Below are 18,852 nucleotides of genomic sequence, written 5' to 3'. Positions count from 1 at the left end.
CCTTCAAATCTATCATAAAACTAGTCCCCAAAAGGGCACCGCCTTCACTCGGGGCCGCAACTCTGGAACTCTGGAGGGGCACCATTAATTTAAGGACGATCACAGCAAGAACATGTCTTCAAGGCTCAAGCAAGGGAGGAAACACACCCTCCATTTTACTGAAACCTGAGATGCTCCAGTGATCTCGATGTTCTGACGAAGCTGGCTCCACTGTGATTCAACTAGAAAGTAGGCTGTGGCACTTTCCGATGGGATGTGGGGAGAAGGGGCCACGGAGGGACAATGTAACAAGAACTTCCCCACTTGTTCCCCACTTCAGACTTTTCATTTGTACTTGAGATAATGACTGCATCTTAAATTACACGATGTTGTAGTTCCAACTCAAAGGGGTAATTTCCCCAAGAAAGGCTCACAGATAGCTGATCTCATTCACATCTGCCTTGGCCCTGGAGCAAGGCAAATGGTTCTACCAGAGCTGGACTTTGTGAGTGTGGTGATGCCTTCATCACACGGCGGGAAGTGGAGCAGGGGATGGGAGTGGGGAAAGATGGTGATATATGTGCCTTATGCTCTAGTCGTTCAGGACCAGTGATCGATGGCCCCAGGTCTGACAGGGATGTGACTTCATCCCATTTAACCACAACCTGATGTCTACTGCTGGGCCACCAAGCCAAAGGGTATAACCTCCTGGAGCCTCAGAAACTCTAGAGCGGATGCTGCTTGGCCAGCTGGTGAGATCTGTACCTGGCCAAAATGGAGAGCAGACTTCCACGTTCCCCAAGCCATTACAGATCCCTATAGCACTTACCACAAGGACTGTTGAATCAGGAAAGTGTAGATGTGAAGCACTTAGCATTGTATTTGGCACAGGTATTTAGAGATGACAAGACTGTCACCTCTACCACCTATGGTTTCAGACCTCATGGGCAGGCTCCCCCTTCAACCAAAGTCTTTGAAGGGCCTCTCCAACTCTAATGGATTCATTCTATACTTACTGAGCACCTACTATATGCAAGCCCCCATTAAAGAATAAGAATTAAAAAGTGACTAAGGAACAGAAGTGTCTTGCTGTCATCAAAAACCATCTTCATGACAAAATACAAGAACTAAAAATACGAAGTAGAAAATCATATTAAAAATTGTACATGACTGATCAGAATTACATTTTAAAAACTGCATCCAACTCATAGAAACCCTGATTGCGGATGGCAGGATGATGGGTTCCTTCCTTCCTTCTACTTGACTTGACTATTGTGCTGCTCTCCTGATACTCTATAATAAATGTGTGCTGATTTCAGAATTTGAAGACTTAGATCAACTTTTAAAAATTGGGAAATACAAAAGTTGGAAGCCAAATCTTGTGGTGTTCAAAATTAATTAGTAATTATGAATGAATACATCATAATTCATTATCCCAGAGAAACTGATGAACACACTGGTAAAATGAATCCACAACATATGCCTATGTGATGTACTGATAACATTCCTTATGTGCAGCTACACGTTAGTGTCTTCTTAATTAATGCTGAAGACTTCAGCAAGTGTTTCTTATGCATTTTAAACTCAAATCCACCAGTGCATAATATGGAACAGTCAACACTGACAATCATGTAGGCAAACCTCCTACCATCTAACTCCTACCTATAAGCAGATGACTCCTTGTCAATGCTCGTGGCCTGACCTCTCTGACGGAGCCAGATCTGCACGCTCAAGAAGCTACCAGAGGTCCCACTGGCACCTCTCAGCCAAGAGGTCCTACGTAGATGATCTCCTCCCTTGCAGCCAATTCTTCTAACCATTTGTGGCTCCTGTCACTCACTCTTGGGAGCTATCTATGACTCTTGCCTGACTCCTCTCTCAACACCGATGTGTAATGACCAGGTCCTTCTCTTGTACCACTAATGTTGTTCTTTTGGGGTGTGTGTGTGTGTGTACCCCCTGCCCTAGAGAGTTTCCTTTTATTACTGCAACACCTTCTTACTGCACCCCCAGCCCCGGTCCTGGTCCAGTCCTACCTCCCCATCACACCCAGTGGGGCCTTTCTAAATGCACACCTGACCAGGTCTGCCTCCCTCTTGAGAGCCTTCAAAGTCCTACTGCTGACAGCATGGTCATGCTCTTTAAATAGGGTTCAAGGTTGTCCACTTATCCAGGTTCTTGAACTTCCACCCTCCAACACCATTTGACTACCAGTACCCCTCTGCACTTCTCTACCTTTTGTCTTGATTCCTTCATTTGTTTTCATCCACTCCTCCCCCGAAGGGCCTTAGTCTTCCAAGCCTCCTGCAAGTCTTCCTGAGGGAACTGCACTGTACCCTGGATGTGGTTTTGCCACATCCTCATGGAACCCGAAGCTACTTGGGGACGGAGGCCATACTGTATTTATTTATACCCCCAAAGTAGGGTACTGTGCCTGGTACACAGGATAATCAATTGCTAAAACGAGAGCATAACATTAAAATGCTAATTACCACTAAAGAATAATGTACCTTGTAGACAGAGAGCAGCTAATTCCACAGCCGTTTCATATGGGCATTTCAGTCTTGAAAAAAAGAGAGGAAATGAATTCCATATATGAACTTTTAATACTCATAAGCATACAAAATATCATTAGAGTCATTTTTCAAAAGGTAGTGCTATTTAGATAATGATTTTTCTCGGTGGTTTCTATTTCTGCTGTCCACATTAAAGAATGCAAACAAGCTGATTTCCACTCCCTATTTCCCAAAGTCAATTCTCACCATAGAGCAAAACGATACAATCTAAGTATAGTTTCTATCAACTCTGTGGGCAATTTTACTGAATTTGGCAAGAATGGGGAAGTTTGGGAAATAGAATGAAAAGCCTTCCCTCTGCCTTAGGATTTTGAAACTTACTTGATAGAGTACATGCGCCTTTTCAAGCTGTCTGAACTCTTTCTTGAAACCAGGTCATAATGTTAAAAATAAACAGACAGACACAATATCTAATACTGCCAGGACAGCTGGATACACTCAAGCGTTCTAATAAGTATAACTGAGGCGTAGCCACAGAGGCATATCACCACGCCTCCAATCACTGATCTCATTCATACTTGATATTACAAATTCAGTTAGAAAAATAATAATGACATACATTGGTACAGCACTTCATAGTTTTTAAAGCCTTTTCAAATATACTATCAAATTTGGTCAATGCATGGACTTTATGAACCGCTAAGGTAAGTGCTCCCCCATCCCCCATTTCTGAGACGAGGAACTCAGTGACCAAGTGTCTTGCTCAAGGTCACCCAGCTGGGAGCAGGCAGTGCTGGACCAGCAGGCCATTACGCCTGGAAGTACCGTCAATCTGGCCGAAGTGCGTGTAAACTGCAAAGTACTGTATAAATGTAAGACGTCGCCATTAATATTTTTCCAAACTGAAGACAATTACGGGAATTAAGAGGCCTTTAGTACGAGGAGCACAGTATGCAGAGAGAAAGATAAAAATACACACACACTCATAATACACACACTGAGATTTGTATTGCATGGCTGAATAAGGCAAATGTATACACTGTACAATCTACTTGTGCTGTCATATAGATTCCACTAAGGTTTTGAAAGCCTACGTGCGATTCAGAGTTTGCAAATTCGGAAATCACTTTTCAAATTTCTTTCAGGTTGTATTCAAAATCAAAATGTGTTCTCATCAACGTCAGGTATCGCTTTTTAGACTTGGCAGAGTCTTCATTTTTCACGTAATAGAAAATAGTCGATACGTATGCTGAGAAATGACACAACTGTGAAGGCTATGACCACTGAAATTTTGTTATCTTTAAAATAAATACTGCACGCGAGACCAACCACGTCAATGCCAATGCTTCTTGGGCTCAACAATCACTGTCGCCAGAGGTCTGGTATTGAAAAACCATTTTTAAGAAGGGGAAAAGGAAATGAGATGAGATGTCTAAACCTCCTATCAGAATCAAAACGTAACCTCTTTACATTGCTTAAATGCAGATGGTGATGAATGAGACTTCTGACTCTCCAAATACTTGTAAGTGTATACATACTAATAACGTATCTTGCTTGCAAATACGACAAAAGCCATTATGAATGGGGCAGTGATGTGATCAGGGAGAGAAGTATTCCCAAATGCACATCACTTAAGATATTAAATGCTCTTGGAAATGCTTCAAGCCATATAGTAATCATTTAAAATAAGATGATGATGACAGCGATACAAGGATTAGACTCACTTTACAATGCCTGGTGTACTTTTTTTGAATTTTGAAAAGGGAACAAGGGTAAAAGAGTTAAAACAACAACAACAACAACAGTGATTTAGAAATACACTATGATCTATCCCGGGTTAAGAGTTAGAACAAAAATATACTTACTTTCCTGAAAGAATGTCATGCCTGAGTTGTAAAACAAACAGGTACCTGACAAACATACAGAAAAGTCAACAGAGGCATACTCTTTTCCAACCGCTTCCAATCCCCAACTTCCCATCACAAATCCCGCCCCGCACACAGCCCAGAATTCTGCATTGTAACAAGGAGTCCGAATCAAATGAGGACGTTGGTGGAAGCATCTCCTCCTGAGTCTCCAGGAAGACATCCCAGAACCTAGCTAGGCAGGTGAGTGCATGTACAGGGTTCGCAAGATACTTGGGGGATGGAACATGAAACACACTCTACAGTCCAATGATGGCCTCGGCAGCACCCTTGGAGCTTGAGAAGAGAGCTCAAACGCAGGCATGCAATGTGTCCAATCAGACAGACAGGGAGGAGCCACTGGACTTGGCCCTCAGCCAGTCCCACCAGCAGATTCCGGGAAGAGTGCAGCTGCTGGTATCAGAAAGTTTACAGCTGACCGTAGTTAGCAACTGCTTGAGGCTTTTTTCTGCTGCAGGTTAACTGCAGACTCTGTCTTTTAAAAAAAAACAAGCGTACATGCACTCATGCGTGCACACACACACGCATGCAAAACAAAAATCCTGGAACTGGGCTGCAGCGTGTTATGGGGTAATGAGAAATGGGGAGAGGAGGTAGCAAATAACACAAGTGGAGTTCACCTAAGTAAAAAAAAAAAATTAAGTGTTTTTGCTTAACTGTTTTTTTTTCTTTTTTACCAGGAGGACGTGGGCAACAGAGCCACTTATAGTGCTTTGTAAAAGCCAAAGCTACCCACGCTCTGCTCCATACCTATGGAATCAGTCTTACATGCAAGAGTGGTCCCCAGGAATGTGATTTGCTCAAAAGCTTCCTAGGTGTTTCTGATTCACACAACCCTGGTTAAGAATCAATAGCTTGGATGATGGCTAGAAGGAGCACGTTTCATAAAGGACTCTGAAGAGGAACTCTAGAATAATCTACTTGAACTTTGAAAACAATGCAGATAGTCACTCTCTGTTGGAATGGATACAGGAGAATGTGAGTGACCCAGAGATCAAAGGATCCGGGAGCTGAAGGTTCTAGTATATACTAGACTGTTCCTGCTTCTGACAGCTGCTTAACCACCACTGAACTGAGTACTCGCATCAAGGAGAGAACACACGGTGCTGAATACCGCGCAGAATACAGCCAGAACTTGCAATTCCTATAGGAAAACCTAACCGTGGAAGCCCAGTAGGCCTGTCCAGGGCAGGGAATGGTGATAAGCAGTCTTTAAAGTGTTAGTCAGGTGGTCATCTCCAGGTGAGTGGCCACCACCAGGGGCTGACATGTCGTCACTACTGCCGGTCACACAAATGACAAGGGGGTTCTGGGGACATTCAAAGCAGCCGAAGGTTGGGTAGAGGATCTTGCTGACAGAGGAGTGGCTGGAGAGAAATGCCATACTTAAAATGTTTTTAAAGCCTCTTTTGCTTCAACACTGTTTCTGAAGTTGGAGGGGCAGACACTCGTGGGCACACCTTAAAAGAAAGTCAACGGGGCTGAAAGATGACATGAAGGGATTCCAACAACTTTGATATTGTAGCAATCAAGGGAACATTGCGCAGCCCCTTAAAAAAAATAAGATGGCGTTTTGGGACTGAGAAATGCTCTTCTAATACCTGCCTTCCCTTTTTGTACCTGAGACAAAAATAAAGTGCCTTGGAACGAGTAACCAGTTTATCCCACAGCCCCACAAAACAGAAATGTGATCGGAAAATAAATCTTTTAATTTTGATTCACTGGGAAAAAGGTCAAACTAAGCCAAGGGTAGATTTTCAACAGAATACAGGGATAAGCACAAGGGAAATACGAATAGCTCTTGCTCAGCATATAAAGTCAGCAGAGAGAAGAGCAGGCAGACCCCAAATTTAGAGGACCCATAAGTTATAAGGTAAGTACTACAGTGGAGAGGGGGTCATGTTCTGCATCTGGTCCTACCTTGTAAACTCTTCACGAAGGTTGTTCGGTTCCGAAGAATAATATTTAACTCGAAAGTGCAAAGCATAAGCAGGTCCAACTAAACATAGGGAGATGGAACATTGAAGATGTTTTTCCCCAGTTTTGAAGATCACAGAATGGACAAAAGGAAACACATGTTACATCTAGTAATACATTCACTGCTACCGGGAGGGCACAAAGGGACATACACAGCTAGAGAGTTCTTTTCAATCCTTTCATTTGGAAGACTAAAATGTACTTTTGCATTGACAAAGACGGCTTAGCTAGTAACTTATTCTGGAATAAAACCCTAACCATGTAGATGAATTACTAAGAGCTGACATTTTACTTTCACCCAATTGCCAAGATATTCCAAACAGATACTAACTTTTTACAAAATACTAAGTGGGCTAAAGGAAAGTGACATATAAACAGCAAGGGTTCCGTAATCCAAAAATACAGTAAGAACACTTTAAAGTATTACACTTTTTAAAAATTACCCATGCATAAATAACACTGAAGAAATGCGGTTACTGCACCCGTAAAACCAGAGAGCTGGACCAGACTGTCAAAAACTCCTGCTTTCCCATTCTCTGAGTCTACTTTTACAACTCATTAGAAAATGAATATAATAGGCGTAAAGTCATGCTTGTGAAGAGCATATTAATCAGTTCTCATTGGCAGGGGTGCCTGATTTCAAATGAGAGCATAGTCTGTTTTTAATATCTACCGAAAACTCTTATCCAAATTTTAAACTCTAACATTTGGCCAGCCTTAAGAAATGAAAAATCATTCATTTAAAACTGAATCTATTTTAAAACGCTCCCAAGTTCTGATGAAAACATAATACCTCAAAACACTGGCAAAGGAGTTTTACTCTCTGATAAAAGAAATAAGTGAGTAGGCTAAGTTCTGCTTACTTACTTTTCATCTGCTTTTTTATGGGTTTGGAATGGTCCAGCCAGTGCTGAAAGAAAGAAAAAGTTTCTTTAGGAATAGTTCATCAGCAAGACCATATAGAGCCCACATTTACCCTCCTCTATAAACCTTAGTAATTCTCCCCATAAAACCAGGCAATGGACCAGATCAGGGTTCTGAGGTTGGGGATCTGCAAACTGCTTGGGATGGTATTTAAAAAAAAAAATCTGTGCTTATGCACATTAAGTACATTTTTTTCTTGGGAAAGTTAGCTTTTCAAAGAGGTGTCTCTTTTTCAAAGAGCTGTAACTAACTGATCTTTGAAGGCTCTTCTAGTCTGAAGAGCTGAATTTCTCAAATCACGCTCAAACTTCGGCAACTATCCCAAGTCACCATCAGTATAGTAAAGACCACGAGCCACACTGCCAGGAATCTCTGATCATGCATGGGTCTTGTAGCTTTGTCGTTTTCAATGCTAAAATTGTAAAGCCAAAATTCACGACCCCCAAGGAAGATGGGAAGGCAGGCAGGGATTTGCCAGAGATAACTGTGCTCTGGTCAATGAGGACATTCCAACTTCCTCTCATTTTCATCAGAAAAACACTTGGGTCCTATCTACCACCCCCAGGAAATTGCAAAACCATTTCTCTCATACGCAAGTTTCTCTATAATGTCTCTGTTGTTGATACTACAGTTCTGACGAGACTCAGCAGCTTGACTTCCATGGAAAACAGCATTTAGGACCATTATGCTTCTGGCCTCTGCCCTTGGAGGGCAGGGATGGTGCACTTCAATCACTTCCGTTTCCCATGCCAGGCTCCGAGCATGGAACCCAGCAGTCCCATATTAGATTCTTAAGAAATAAATACATGCTTGATGTAACTTTTTTTAAGTACGTGCCACGCCTAGCTCAGAGCCCAACACAAGGCTTGAACTCATGTCCTGGAGATCAAGATTTGAGCTGAGAACAAGGGTCAGACTTGTAACCAACTAACTAACCAGGGGCCCCTCGGTATAATTTTTTTTAATTTTTTTAATGTTTTTTTAATTTTTGAGAGAGAGAGAGGAAGAGACAGAGAGAGAGAGAGAGAGAGAGAGAGAGAAAACGTGAGTGGGGGAGGGGCAGATAGGGAGACACAGAATCTGAAGCAGTCCCCAGGCTCTGAGCTGTCAGCACAGAACCCAACATGGGGCTTGAACCAACAAACTGTGAGATCATGACCTAAACCGAGGTCGATGCGTAACAGACTAAGCCACCTAGGCATCCCTAAGGTTTATTTATTTTTGAGGGTGGGGGGAGGGGCAAAGAGAGAGAGGAGCTCAGAGGATCCAAAGCAGGCTCTGTGCTGACAGCAGCGAGCCCAATGCGGGGCTTGAACCCATGAACTAGGAGATCATGACCTGGGCCGAAGTCGGATGCTTAACCGCCTGACCACCTAGGTGTTCCTCAACATAATTTTTTTAAAAGAAGGCAAAGAGGAATTTTTCCCACCACTTCACGTCAACCCAATACACACTGAAACCTCACCATTATGGTAACATTTGGAATGACACAGCCAGAGTGGGTTTCTCATTAGCTGCTCAGAATCAGGGGCCCTTCTGCTGACTGCCAATATACTTTCAGAAGCAACTTCAACTCTGCACATTCTAATAATGAGAAAGGGTGGGGCTAAATTAGTACAGTGCACTCTACCCCTCACCAAAGAGCCCATTATGACTGTGTAGGAGGAGGGGAATAAGGAAACACAAAAGCAAATAACAGGTAAATTATAACACAATAAGCTGTGAGCAGTGCAGTGGGAGAACATGGGCTTTTGTCATTTCCACCCTCCGGCTAAGCAACCACCTAAGAAAGGAAGATCAGCACAGCAGGATGCAGATCTCAAAGGCACTCGTACAAGGTGCTTTATCTCACTGTTTACAGCTTTGAATTGGAAATGACCTAAATGTCCATCAACAAAGAAGGATTAAAAAAATGGCTCATCCACATGATGAAATACTATTCAGCCTTTAAAACTGATGGAGGCCTATTTACTGATGTGGCAAGAGACCCACAGCTCAACATTTGAAGAAAAAGAAGCCAAACAAACCAGGATCCTGTTTATATAAAATTATTATTTTCTATTATGGTATGTCCAGAAGGATTTATAGACATTATTTTTTGGATGTGGGGCTGTAAATGCCGTTTACTTTTTTCACTTTTCTGCACAATTTTTTACTTTTAATGACAATATTATTTTCATGGGGGTGGGTCATGTGGTCACTTCCATTAATTAATTCATTGCTTGCCCATCAGGCAGTTTGGGATGATCGGTTTGCCCTAGCAGAATTCCATATCACTGCTGCCCTCAGTCAAGCAGAAAACCTCGGACCTCAGCCCCTGGGAGGATTACAGATACAGACGTGATAAAAGTATATTTACTTTCCTGCCAGTAAGTATCACACTAATGGCTATGACTAAACTCTTTCTTCCCCTCACTATTACCCTGCAAAGAAAGTTCTCTGCAACCAGCCTTCTAATCTCATTAGCCTCAGAGGCTCACAGCTTAAAGGGGCTTGTCCCACTTCTTTCCCTCATGCCCCCTTGTATCTGGAATAGAACACGTCAAGCCCACTGTTTCCCTCCCTCCGCTGTCAAACTATGATCTTGATCTGAGTCCGACTATGTTGTTTCCTTGGCGGTGGTTTTCAACCCTGGTTGCGCACTGCGGTCACGACGCAGGTCCCACCCAAGAGCCATTAAAGAGAATCTCAGAGCATTAGTGTTTGTTAAAGGCTCCCAGCGTGCCCATGAAATATTCAGTGCCGAAGTTTTCCCCTTACCCAGCAATATGTCCCTACTGATCTCGGGGATCGTGACACACCCATGACCCCTTCTGAAAATCACCGTCAGGGCTTTGTAAAATCTCAAGCAATTTACTGGCCAGTGGTCTATGGTTGGTGTTAACCGACAGTTCATGGCTAGTGTTCCTGCTGGACAGCAGACTGCTTTTCCCTCTGGCCATGCTGCTGAAGGAGCTCCCTTATCCATGCAGGCTGGCCCCCGTCCTTCCTGCACAGCCACGGGGCCCTGCCAGGATGGACGCTTGTGAAAAGTCTGGGGCTCACGCATCTGGGAAAGTAATCAGAAACAGTTTCCTTTTAAAAGCTCCTTGCCCTACAAGGTTCAGATCAGGTTGCTTGCCTGCATCGGAGGTGATAAGAAACCCAGCCAGAATCCTAAAACAAGACATGATAAAACCTATCTGGTATCCAGGCAGTTCAAAATGACCTTTCTTTCCTAGCTGCAGGAGGGGACCAGACTCTGATTACTCCTATTTTATCCCACAAGACTACCTCGTGATGAATACCCAGGCACTATGGCCCCAAATAGCATTTAGTAAATCATATCCTACCCTTGGCTTGGAGGCCTAAATTCAACATCAGCGAGACCTGTCTTAGATGTTCACCTGCATCCTGACCAAATATAGCCACACCGCCTGTCGGCAAAGGCCAAGGCAAATGGCTCCAGACCTCTTAACATACCATTAAACCAGTCACTGGAGACAGGCAGGTGCATTTCTAAGTTCAGAGGGCATGATATTTAACTCAAACATTCTAACAGGTGTTAGAAAGGTGGTTTCTGATCTGAATTTCTCATCCAAGTCCATCTGGCAAAACCCTTTCCATAAATCAAGATGGGAGATGATTTGGCAAAGCCCATCTGTTCTGACAGTATATCAGTTCTGGAACTCTGACATGTAAAAGGCTGGTTGTAGCACTGAGTTGTCTACAATCTATACAGAAGCACTTGAACCACAATGGCCAAGAGAAGCTCAGGGGTTGAAAAGGGCCTAAAACCTGCCTCAATGACCCCTGAGCCCTCACCATCGAGTCTGAATGGTCAGAACTCATAGCTGGCATCCTAGTACCTGTAGATTTCTCAGCTTACAAAGAGTGTCTAGTTTGCATTTAAATTAGAGCTGGAAGGAATTTGAAGAGATAATCATATCCAAAGGATGAGAAGAGAAAGAAGGGAAAGGACACTTTTGGAGCTTACTGTGTGTGCTATGATTTATAATAAGAAATATATATTTGGTCTTAGTTTCTGGCACAGAGCTCCTAAAACCCTTGGAATTTTCTAAGCCATAAGAGCAAGAAAGGTGTTCTGACATTCATAACAAACTCCTTCCTACCATACCAGAGTTTATGTCAATGAGGTGACTTATTTTTTAAATTTTTTAACATTATTTATTTTTGAGAGAGAGAGAGAGAGAGAGAGAGAGAGAGAGAGAGAGTGAGTGGGGGAGAGGCAGAGCAAGAGGGAGACACAGAATCTAATGCAGGCTCCAGGCTCTGAGCTGTCAGCACAGAGCCCGACATGGGACTCGAACTCACGAACTCAGATCATGACCTGTGCAGAAGCCGGATGCTCAACCCACTGAGCCACCCAGGCACCCCAATGAAGTGACTTTTGAAGAGCACCTAAGGATGGGGGCTGGTTGTCAGGGGAACCACCCACATGATTGGAGGGTTGAGACTTACAGTCTCACCGTGCTGACCTCTGGGGAGGGGGCAGGGGCCTGGAGGTTGAATCAATCACCAATGGCCAATATTTAATCAATCGTGCCCTTGTAATAAAGCCTCCATGAAAACTCAACTTGGAGAGCTTCCAGGCTGGTACACACAGAGAGACCTGGAGAGGGACAGATGCCCAGGGAAGGCGCGGAAGCTTTGCACAGCCCTCCTCACCCTATACTTGCTCTATTCATCTCTTCTGTCTGGCTGTTCCTGAGTTACCTCTTTTATAACAGACTGGTGATCTAGTCAGTAAAATGCTTCTGAGTTCTGCCATCTGTCCTAGAAAATTAACTGAACCAAGTGGGGTCATGGGGACCTCCCATCGACACTGCAAAAGCACAGGTTACAATCTGGACATGTGATTGGCATCTGAATTATGGGGTGGGAAACAGTGTTGGAGGACTGAGCCCTCAGCCTGTGGGATCTGAGGCTATCTGCAGGTAGAGAGCGTCAGAATTAATTGCTCGGTGGTGTTGGAAGAAACACACGTTGGACTGTGTCATGTCCATCACTCGCTCAGGCCTCAGAGCCGATGAAGGTGACTGTGCACAGGGCAAGGTGTCCGGGATCACGGTGTAGGTGAGGCAGAGGCAGGATCAGAAATCAGGCTGTGGCAGCATCCATGGTTCTGGGTCCATACCACACACCAGCTTGAAGTGCCTCCTCCGCCTAAGGAGGGATCTCCCCTTCTCATCCAGGATGGAGCCCTGTAACCTCGCTTACACCAGCTACTTGAGGTTTCCTTGGGAATTAATCTAAATCAACTGCAGAGACCCCTTTATCAATAGCTTTCCATTCAGCATCAATATGCATGTGGGCAGGAAAACCCTCCCCCTGCCAGCTTTCAGAGACAGGCTGCGGAGAGACCTGTGGCATTTCTTGAGGTGTTCCACACTTTCTTGTACTAAAATAGGAGGAGGCAGAAGATCAGAGCTTGAGTGCCAGCTCTGCCAGTCACCTGGTGTGTGGCCATAAGCAAGACCCCTGAGACTGTTTCCTCATCTGTGCACTGAGCTGTCCCCTTGACACACTGAAGGATCCACTGAGTGGCTGTGGAACCATTGAAATGGAAGGGTTTCCTGTCTCTTATAGTAACATACCCCACTATTAGTGTTTCCTGAGAGTACTTCCCTCCAGGTACATCTGAAACGGTAGGAAAGCTCAGTGGCGTCCCCACAGAAGGCACATGTGACGCCAGAGTGAAGCCGCAACAGTCCCATTAGCACCCAATGATCCTCTCGGCAGCCACCATATCCGTGTCAACCTCACCTTGCAGCCCTGGGCCTCTTATTACCCATCCACACGATTCTAGGCTGCAAAGACCAGAGGAAAAACATCTCACAAGTCTGGAGACAAAGGCCAAAAATCACCTTTTTGGGATTCCTTGCTGCAAAGCTTACCACCATAAAATGCTCCCTTTTCATGTTGGGAGGGGCTCTGGAAGGGACTTGAACTGGCCGCATCCCCCAGAACACCACCCCTATGGCCACACACCTGCCCCCAGGGTCGGGAGGGAGGCTCCTGATTGGTGGGGCTGGTATGACCCCTGCCCCAGATCCCTGCCATACCTCTCCCCTCTGACTCCTCATTGGGCTCCTCACTGATACTCAGGCACTCCCTCTCCAGGCTCCCAGAGTGAGGACAGACCCCAATGTATTCCATGGGACCAACAAGATGGTCCGTCTCCCTCAGGAGAATGCAGCAGGCAGGGACAGTGTCCTGCCTACTTCTGCACCACAGGGACTACCGATGAATAAGCTCCAAGGCAAAGTCAGCTGAATAGCTACTGACTAAATGGGTTCCTCCGGCGGGCACATGCACGTGGATGTGTGTGTGGATGAGATGCTACCTCGTGTAAAGGAACCAGCGTAGCCTGGTGGAAAGTGCTGGCCTGTGGAATGAGACCAGGTTCTGAATCCTGGCTCTGTCCCTCACTTTAACCTTTACAAGGTTTCTAATGAACCTCAGCTTCATCATCTGTAAAATGGGTCTGCTTTATGGCTAGTTTCACAGATGATGAATGTTAAATAAGAGTTATGTAAAGTTTTTAGGTGGATGCCTGAGCAGGAACTCAGTAAACAGCAGCAATGTGACCAGTCTGGTCCGTAAGAAAGCTGGGTGGGTGTAAGCCAGAGCCTCCTCTCTCAGAAGAAAGCTTTCATATGTAAAAATAGAACCCCTGCCCCTGCTTTGAGCTGTGCAAAAGTGAGATCTACAGAACAAGCTCCTGGGTGGCCTTCCTGCCTTGATATGGAAAAGGGAAACAGGAGGCCCCAGCCCCAACTGCTAAAAATAGACGAGCCGATAGACTCTGACCTTGCTTCAGGGCTGGGCAGCGCACTATGGTAACCAGGCTTGGCTCTTCGCAGGGAGCTGGGGACATAAGCTGGGTCTGCAGAGAGCTGTGCCAGGAGCCCCACCACTGCCAGCCTTCTGATTTGCATGCAGGGGCAGGGTGGGGATGTCATTTCTTGCAGGAGACGCACACGGCAATAAACCAATGGCCAAGGGGACTGTTCGCATCCCAGCCTCCATCTTGTACACCTGCCACCAACTGCTTCATCCCAGGCACCCAGAAAATTGACTCAGGGAACATCCCCAAAGGGATCACCTAAACTGCTAAATTTTCTCCCACAGGCAAGGCAGCCTTGCAGGTTCCCGCTAGCCTAAGTGCATCACCTCTGGGAGCTGTGATGACTTCTGGTCTCCCCTCAGCATGCTCAGGTAGGAAGAGGAGACCCACACTGGGGTTAGATTACAAGACTCCTTCTCCTCCATTAACTCGCTGAGCCTCTCAACCTCCCAGATGTCACCACCTCCACTCTACAGTTAGGAAAACAGGCTTGCAAGTACAGTGCATTGAATACAGCACTTACCCCTCAAGTTGTAAAACCTGACTTTGAGTCTGAGGGGTACCACTCACTGAGTGCTTTCATTTCACCATCCACAAGACAGAAACGTTTGAAAAATAATTTCTAAGGTAACTTCTGGGGCTGAAGACTGATGTTAAAAAAAAATTTTTTTTTTAATGTTTATTTGGTTTTGAGCAAACAGAGACAGAGCATGAGCGGGGGATGGGAGGAGAGAGAGAGGGAGACACAGAATCCAAAGCAGGCTCCAGGCTCTGAGCTGCCACCACAGAGCCTGACATGGGGCACGAACTCACGAATGGTGAGATCATGACCTGAGCCAAAGCCAGACGCTCAACCAACTGAGCCACCCAAGCGCCCCTGAAGACTGAGGTTTTAGGTTGCATGCCTTGTCAACAAAAGTCCCCAAGAAGCAGCAGTCTTAAGTCTCAGGATCTAATCAGAAAGGTCTATTTATAAGCACAGATAAAGAACCCACAGCCAGATGAGCAAACTGCCACAGAAGGCAAAGAAGCTCAAAGGTTTCCAGAGAGGAGGAGAAATGGTGCAAGTTCAGGACATGCTGCATGAAGGAAGGGCTGCCATCTGAGACAGTCCTGAAGGACAGCCAGAAGTTTAAATGGGGTGAGGAAGGGCATGCTGGGAGGGGAACCCATAAGCAAAAGCATGCACAGAAGTGCAGGCATCTCCAGAGCCCGGTCTGTGAGGAGCCCAGCCTAGAAACTGGACTAATGGGAAGGCTCCTGGGAGCAACTGCTGCACAGCCTCGGATCCTCCAGGTCAGGTAGATGAGGACCCTGCACCTGCTTTGTGGGGGAAGAACAGCACGTCACGTTCAGGGCTAGGAGCTGGAAAGATGGCAGGGCCTGTAGAGGCTGAGCATCCAGGTGTCTGGCCTTGGAAGGGCGCCTGGACCCCGCTGAGGCTGTGCCAGGACACCGGCAGATGGGAACGCCTGGCAGCCCGGCGCGCAGGGGTACATAACCAGGTCCTTCCTAATGGAGTCACATCCTTGGCTTTCTGGGAATCCAAGTGGCTGGAGAGGGGTCACCTGGGGATGAGGACATGGCAGCAGGGAAACAGGCACGTGGCTCTAATGGCAGAAATGATGGTATCTTTTCCCTTCTGACAGGAGAAGAATGTGGGGCAGACGTGCCTGCCTTCCCTTTAGAACATTAGACCTGAAAGAGCTCTTGGAAACTGGCCCAAGAACCCCATTTTACAGATGAGAAAACATTTTACAGGTAAGGACAAGGGAGAAAAGGGGGCTTACTGAAAGCCCCCAAATAAGTCAGGGGCAGAGCCAGGAACAAGGTCCAGGTCAGACTCATAATCCAGGGCTGTAGACATTTTGAAGCCAAAAATACCATATGTGTTAAGGCACACAGAAGGCAGAATGGAGAAGCATTTCTGGGAAGAGAAGGGCCGATGAGTGTCAGATGATTGGGACAACTGGAGGACACTGGAAACAGACAAACTAAATCTGGCACTCAGGAAGCAACCGGAAATGGAACAGTGATGCAAGTATAGGGAGGGAGTAAATGCTAGAGAAACAGAATGTTTTCGTCAAACCAAACAGTGAAAAAAGGATGGACAGAGAGAAAGAAAAACTCTGAGGTTCAGGGGAAGAAAATTCAAGGCGTTTTAGCTAAATGACCTCAGTCTTCTCAGCAGGAGGTGAGGCCAAATGCAGGCCCCAAGTCTCTGTGGGGAGACTGGACTAGAGGGCTGTGGTCAAGATTCACAAGGGGAACCGAGTCCACGGCTCCAAGAGAAGCTCAGGGGCTTGGACTTTGCTGCATCTGTGATCTGTGACCCGAGCCCGTGACAATGCCCGCCAGCCTGGAAGACGCAGCAGAGGAAACAGATGGACCTGCGTGTTGAGGGGAGACCAGGGGACAGTCATGGGGGAGAGAGCATCAAAGGGCAAGTGAGGACACAGGCGAGATGGCTGAGGCTTCACCAGGCCTCGAGAGGGGAGAACGAGGCAGGAGGGGATCCTTAAGGGACAAGGCCAGACACAGAGGGACCAGAAAGATGGAATTAAGGGAAGTGATCATGGAATGGGAGCAACAGAATTCCAGCTCTTGGAGTGATCAGGTGGTGACAGGACCCAAGTGAATCTGCGTGAGGTCTACCCAAGTGAATTTGCAATGCAAGGAAACAGCGTCCAGGACATTTACAAAGGAAGGCAACTTGAATTGCCAGGTTGCCCAAGGAAAGAGAAAAGCTGAGATACCAGGGCGAGGTCAGAAGGCAGGGCACCGGGTGGCTCAACCTCAAAGACAGCAGGACTGGACAGGGAGGAGAGAGAAAAGCTGGTCCACCCCTTGTCCAGGGTCCTGGCGGGTGGAATCTCTGGCTGGGAAATGGAGAAGGAATTGGGTCTACTAACTCCAGGCGGCAGCTGGAGTGTTCATGGCAACAGTCAAGGAGGTGAGGGGATGGGCTATCAGTAATCAGGCAGTACTGAAGGGCGGAGGGGCATCCGCCCAGGAAGACACCGCAGCTGGGATATAACTGCATCATCTTGGACTCGGCAGCCTCATACACACATTCTCAGGTGCACCCAATCCCTAGGCACTGATTCTGAGCATCTTAGCCTCAATTGTCACATATGGCCCCCAAGGAGTATCTTAACAGGTGTCTTTAGGTAGAAAAGGTTAGCCATGTACACTCAAACATCTCCTGTCAGGGAACTCACCCTTTTATATGCTGTCTAAAACAGCACCGTCTCTTATTCGGTCTATCCGCTTACTCTATTTTCTTTTTCTTAACACTCATTACCATCTGTCATCTATGTGTTCATACTTTATCTACAGTGCTTAAAACAGGGCCCAGTGCATAACTGATGCCTGATGAATATATATGTTTTTTACTCAATTATAATTAATATCCAGTGATATAATAGTTTTGGGAACACAATGATTCAACAATTCTGTACTTTTTTTTAATGTTTCTTTGAGAGTGAGACAGCGAGAGCTGAGAAGGGAAAGAGAGAGGGAGAGAGGGAGAGAGAGAATCCCAAGCAGACTCCACACTGTCAGCGCAGAGCCCGATGCAGGGTTCGAACTCACAAACTGTGAGATCATGGCCTGCGCCGAGATCAAGGGTTGGACACTTAACCAACTGAGCCACCCAGGTGCCCCAACAACTCTATACATTTCTCAGTGCTCATCGAGATACCTGTGCTCTCAATCCCCTTCATTTCACCCGCCCCCCCACCCACCTCAATAAATATTTTTAGATTACCGAATAATTTATCTTTGAAACCCAAAGCCAGATTTTGTTGGGGAAGGAGACTGAAGTCATTCCTGCTTTTGAAAAGAGTGGTTCTGAGCTACATCAGATTCACTCCCTCTAGCACCCCCACTGTGGACAGGTCTGTCTCAGGCAAAGCAAGGGAAGTCTTTGCTGACCTAATACAACCTCCTGGAGCCTGCAAGATGGTTGTCTAGCAGTGCCAAGATCTGCTCCGACCGGCCCCCTGCACCCACTAAGCCTGGCTGGGATTCAGTGTGTTCACAGCACCCGCTCCCTCCACCCAGCAAGAGTCCACAAGAAGATGCTGCTGCAGTCTCTCTGCCAGTTAAAAATGAAAGCATCATTAAAAGAATTTCTAGAATGGTATTTCTTCTGCTTTCTACCTACTTGAGAAATGTGCCCATATTGCATCCCTAGGCTTGGAAATGTTTCCCGAATGCATTCCCCTGCACAACAGGGACGGTTCTTTCTCTTCCTCTCCCGGTTATTGGCCCCCTCAAGGGGGGGCTGGAGGGGGGGCATATGGATGAATTTCACACGGGTGCCATCACCACCACCCCAACAATCGTGACTGCAACAACACTGCAGCCTAACTCCTATTTTTCTCTACCAACCTCTAGCAACTGTGAATCTGCAATGAGCATGAAAACCAGCGTGTCCCGAAACAAATCAAAGAAATACATACCGCAACCTGGGAAGAGTCGAGGAACTGGAGGCCAAAGTAATCTGTTTCCACGAGGTCCAAGTGGTACACGATCTGATCAAACAAATCCTGGCCTTTGGCATGTTTCTGGAAGGCAATTGGGTAGATGAAGATTTAGGATGTGACAGCCGGATAAGAACAAAATGTTTTAGAAAAAAACCAAAATCACTTTTCTCTCTATGCTGCATACATGTATA

General features: G+C 46.0%; 1 protein-coding gene across 15 annotated transcripts in view; it reads right to left on the bottom strand.

The window, feature by feature from the left end:
- The window catches only part of EPB41L4B (erythrocyte membrane protein band 4.1 like 4B), a 127,898-nt gene that overhangs the window by 70,892 nt on the left and 38,154 nt on the right, over positions 1-18,852 (bottom strand). For all 15 annotated transcript variants that reach the window (XM_027034788.2, XM_053204827.1, XM_053204826.1 and 12 more), the window contains exons 2-6: positions 18,638-18,742; positions 7,265-7,307; positions 6,341-6,419; positions 4,361-4,405; positions 2,490-2,542 (exon numbers count right to left, since the gene is read on the bottom strand). In XM_027034788.2, the coding sequence (XP_026890589.1) occupies positions 2,490-2,542; positions 4,361-4,405; positions 6,341-6,419; positions 7,265-7,307; positions 18,638-18,742 (325 nt within the window). The remainder of the gene's footprint in view (positions 1-2,489; positions 2,543-4,360; positions 4,406-6,340; positions 6,420-7,264; positions 7,308-18,637; positions 18,743-18,852) is intronic.

Source organism: Acinonyx jubatus, chromosome D4 (genome assembly GCF_027475565.1).
Source record: "Acinonyx jubatus isolate Ajub_Pintada_27869175 chromosome D4, VMU_Ajub_asm_v1.0, whole genome shotgun sequence".
Taxonomy (NCBI): Eukaryota; Metazoa; Chordata; class Mammalia; order Carnivora; family Felidae; genus Acinonyx; species Acinonyx jubatus.
The sequence above is the reverse complement of the archived record's forward strand: the minus strand, read 5'-3'. Positions and strand labels throughout refer to the sequence as shown.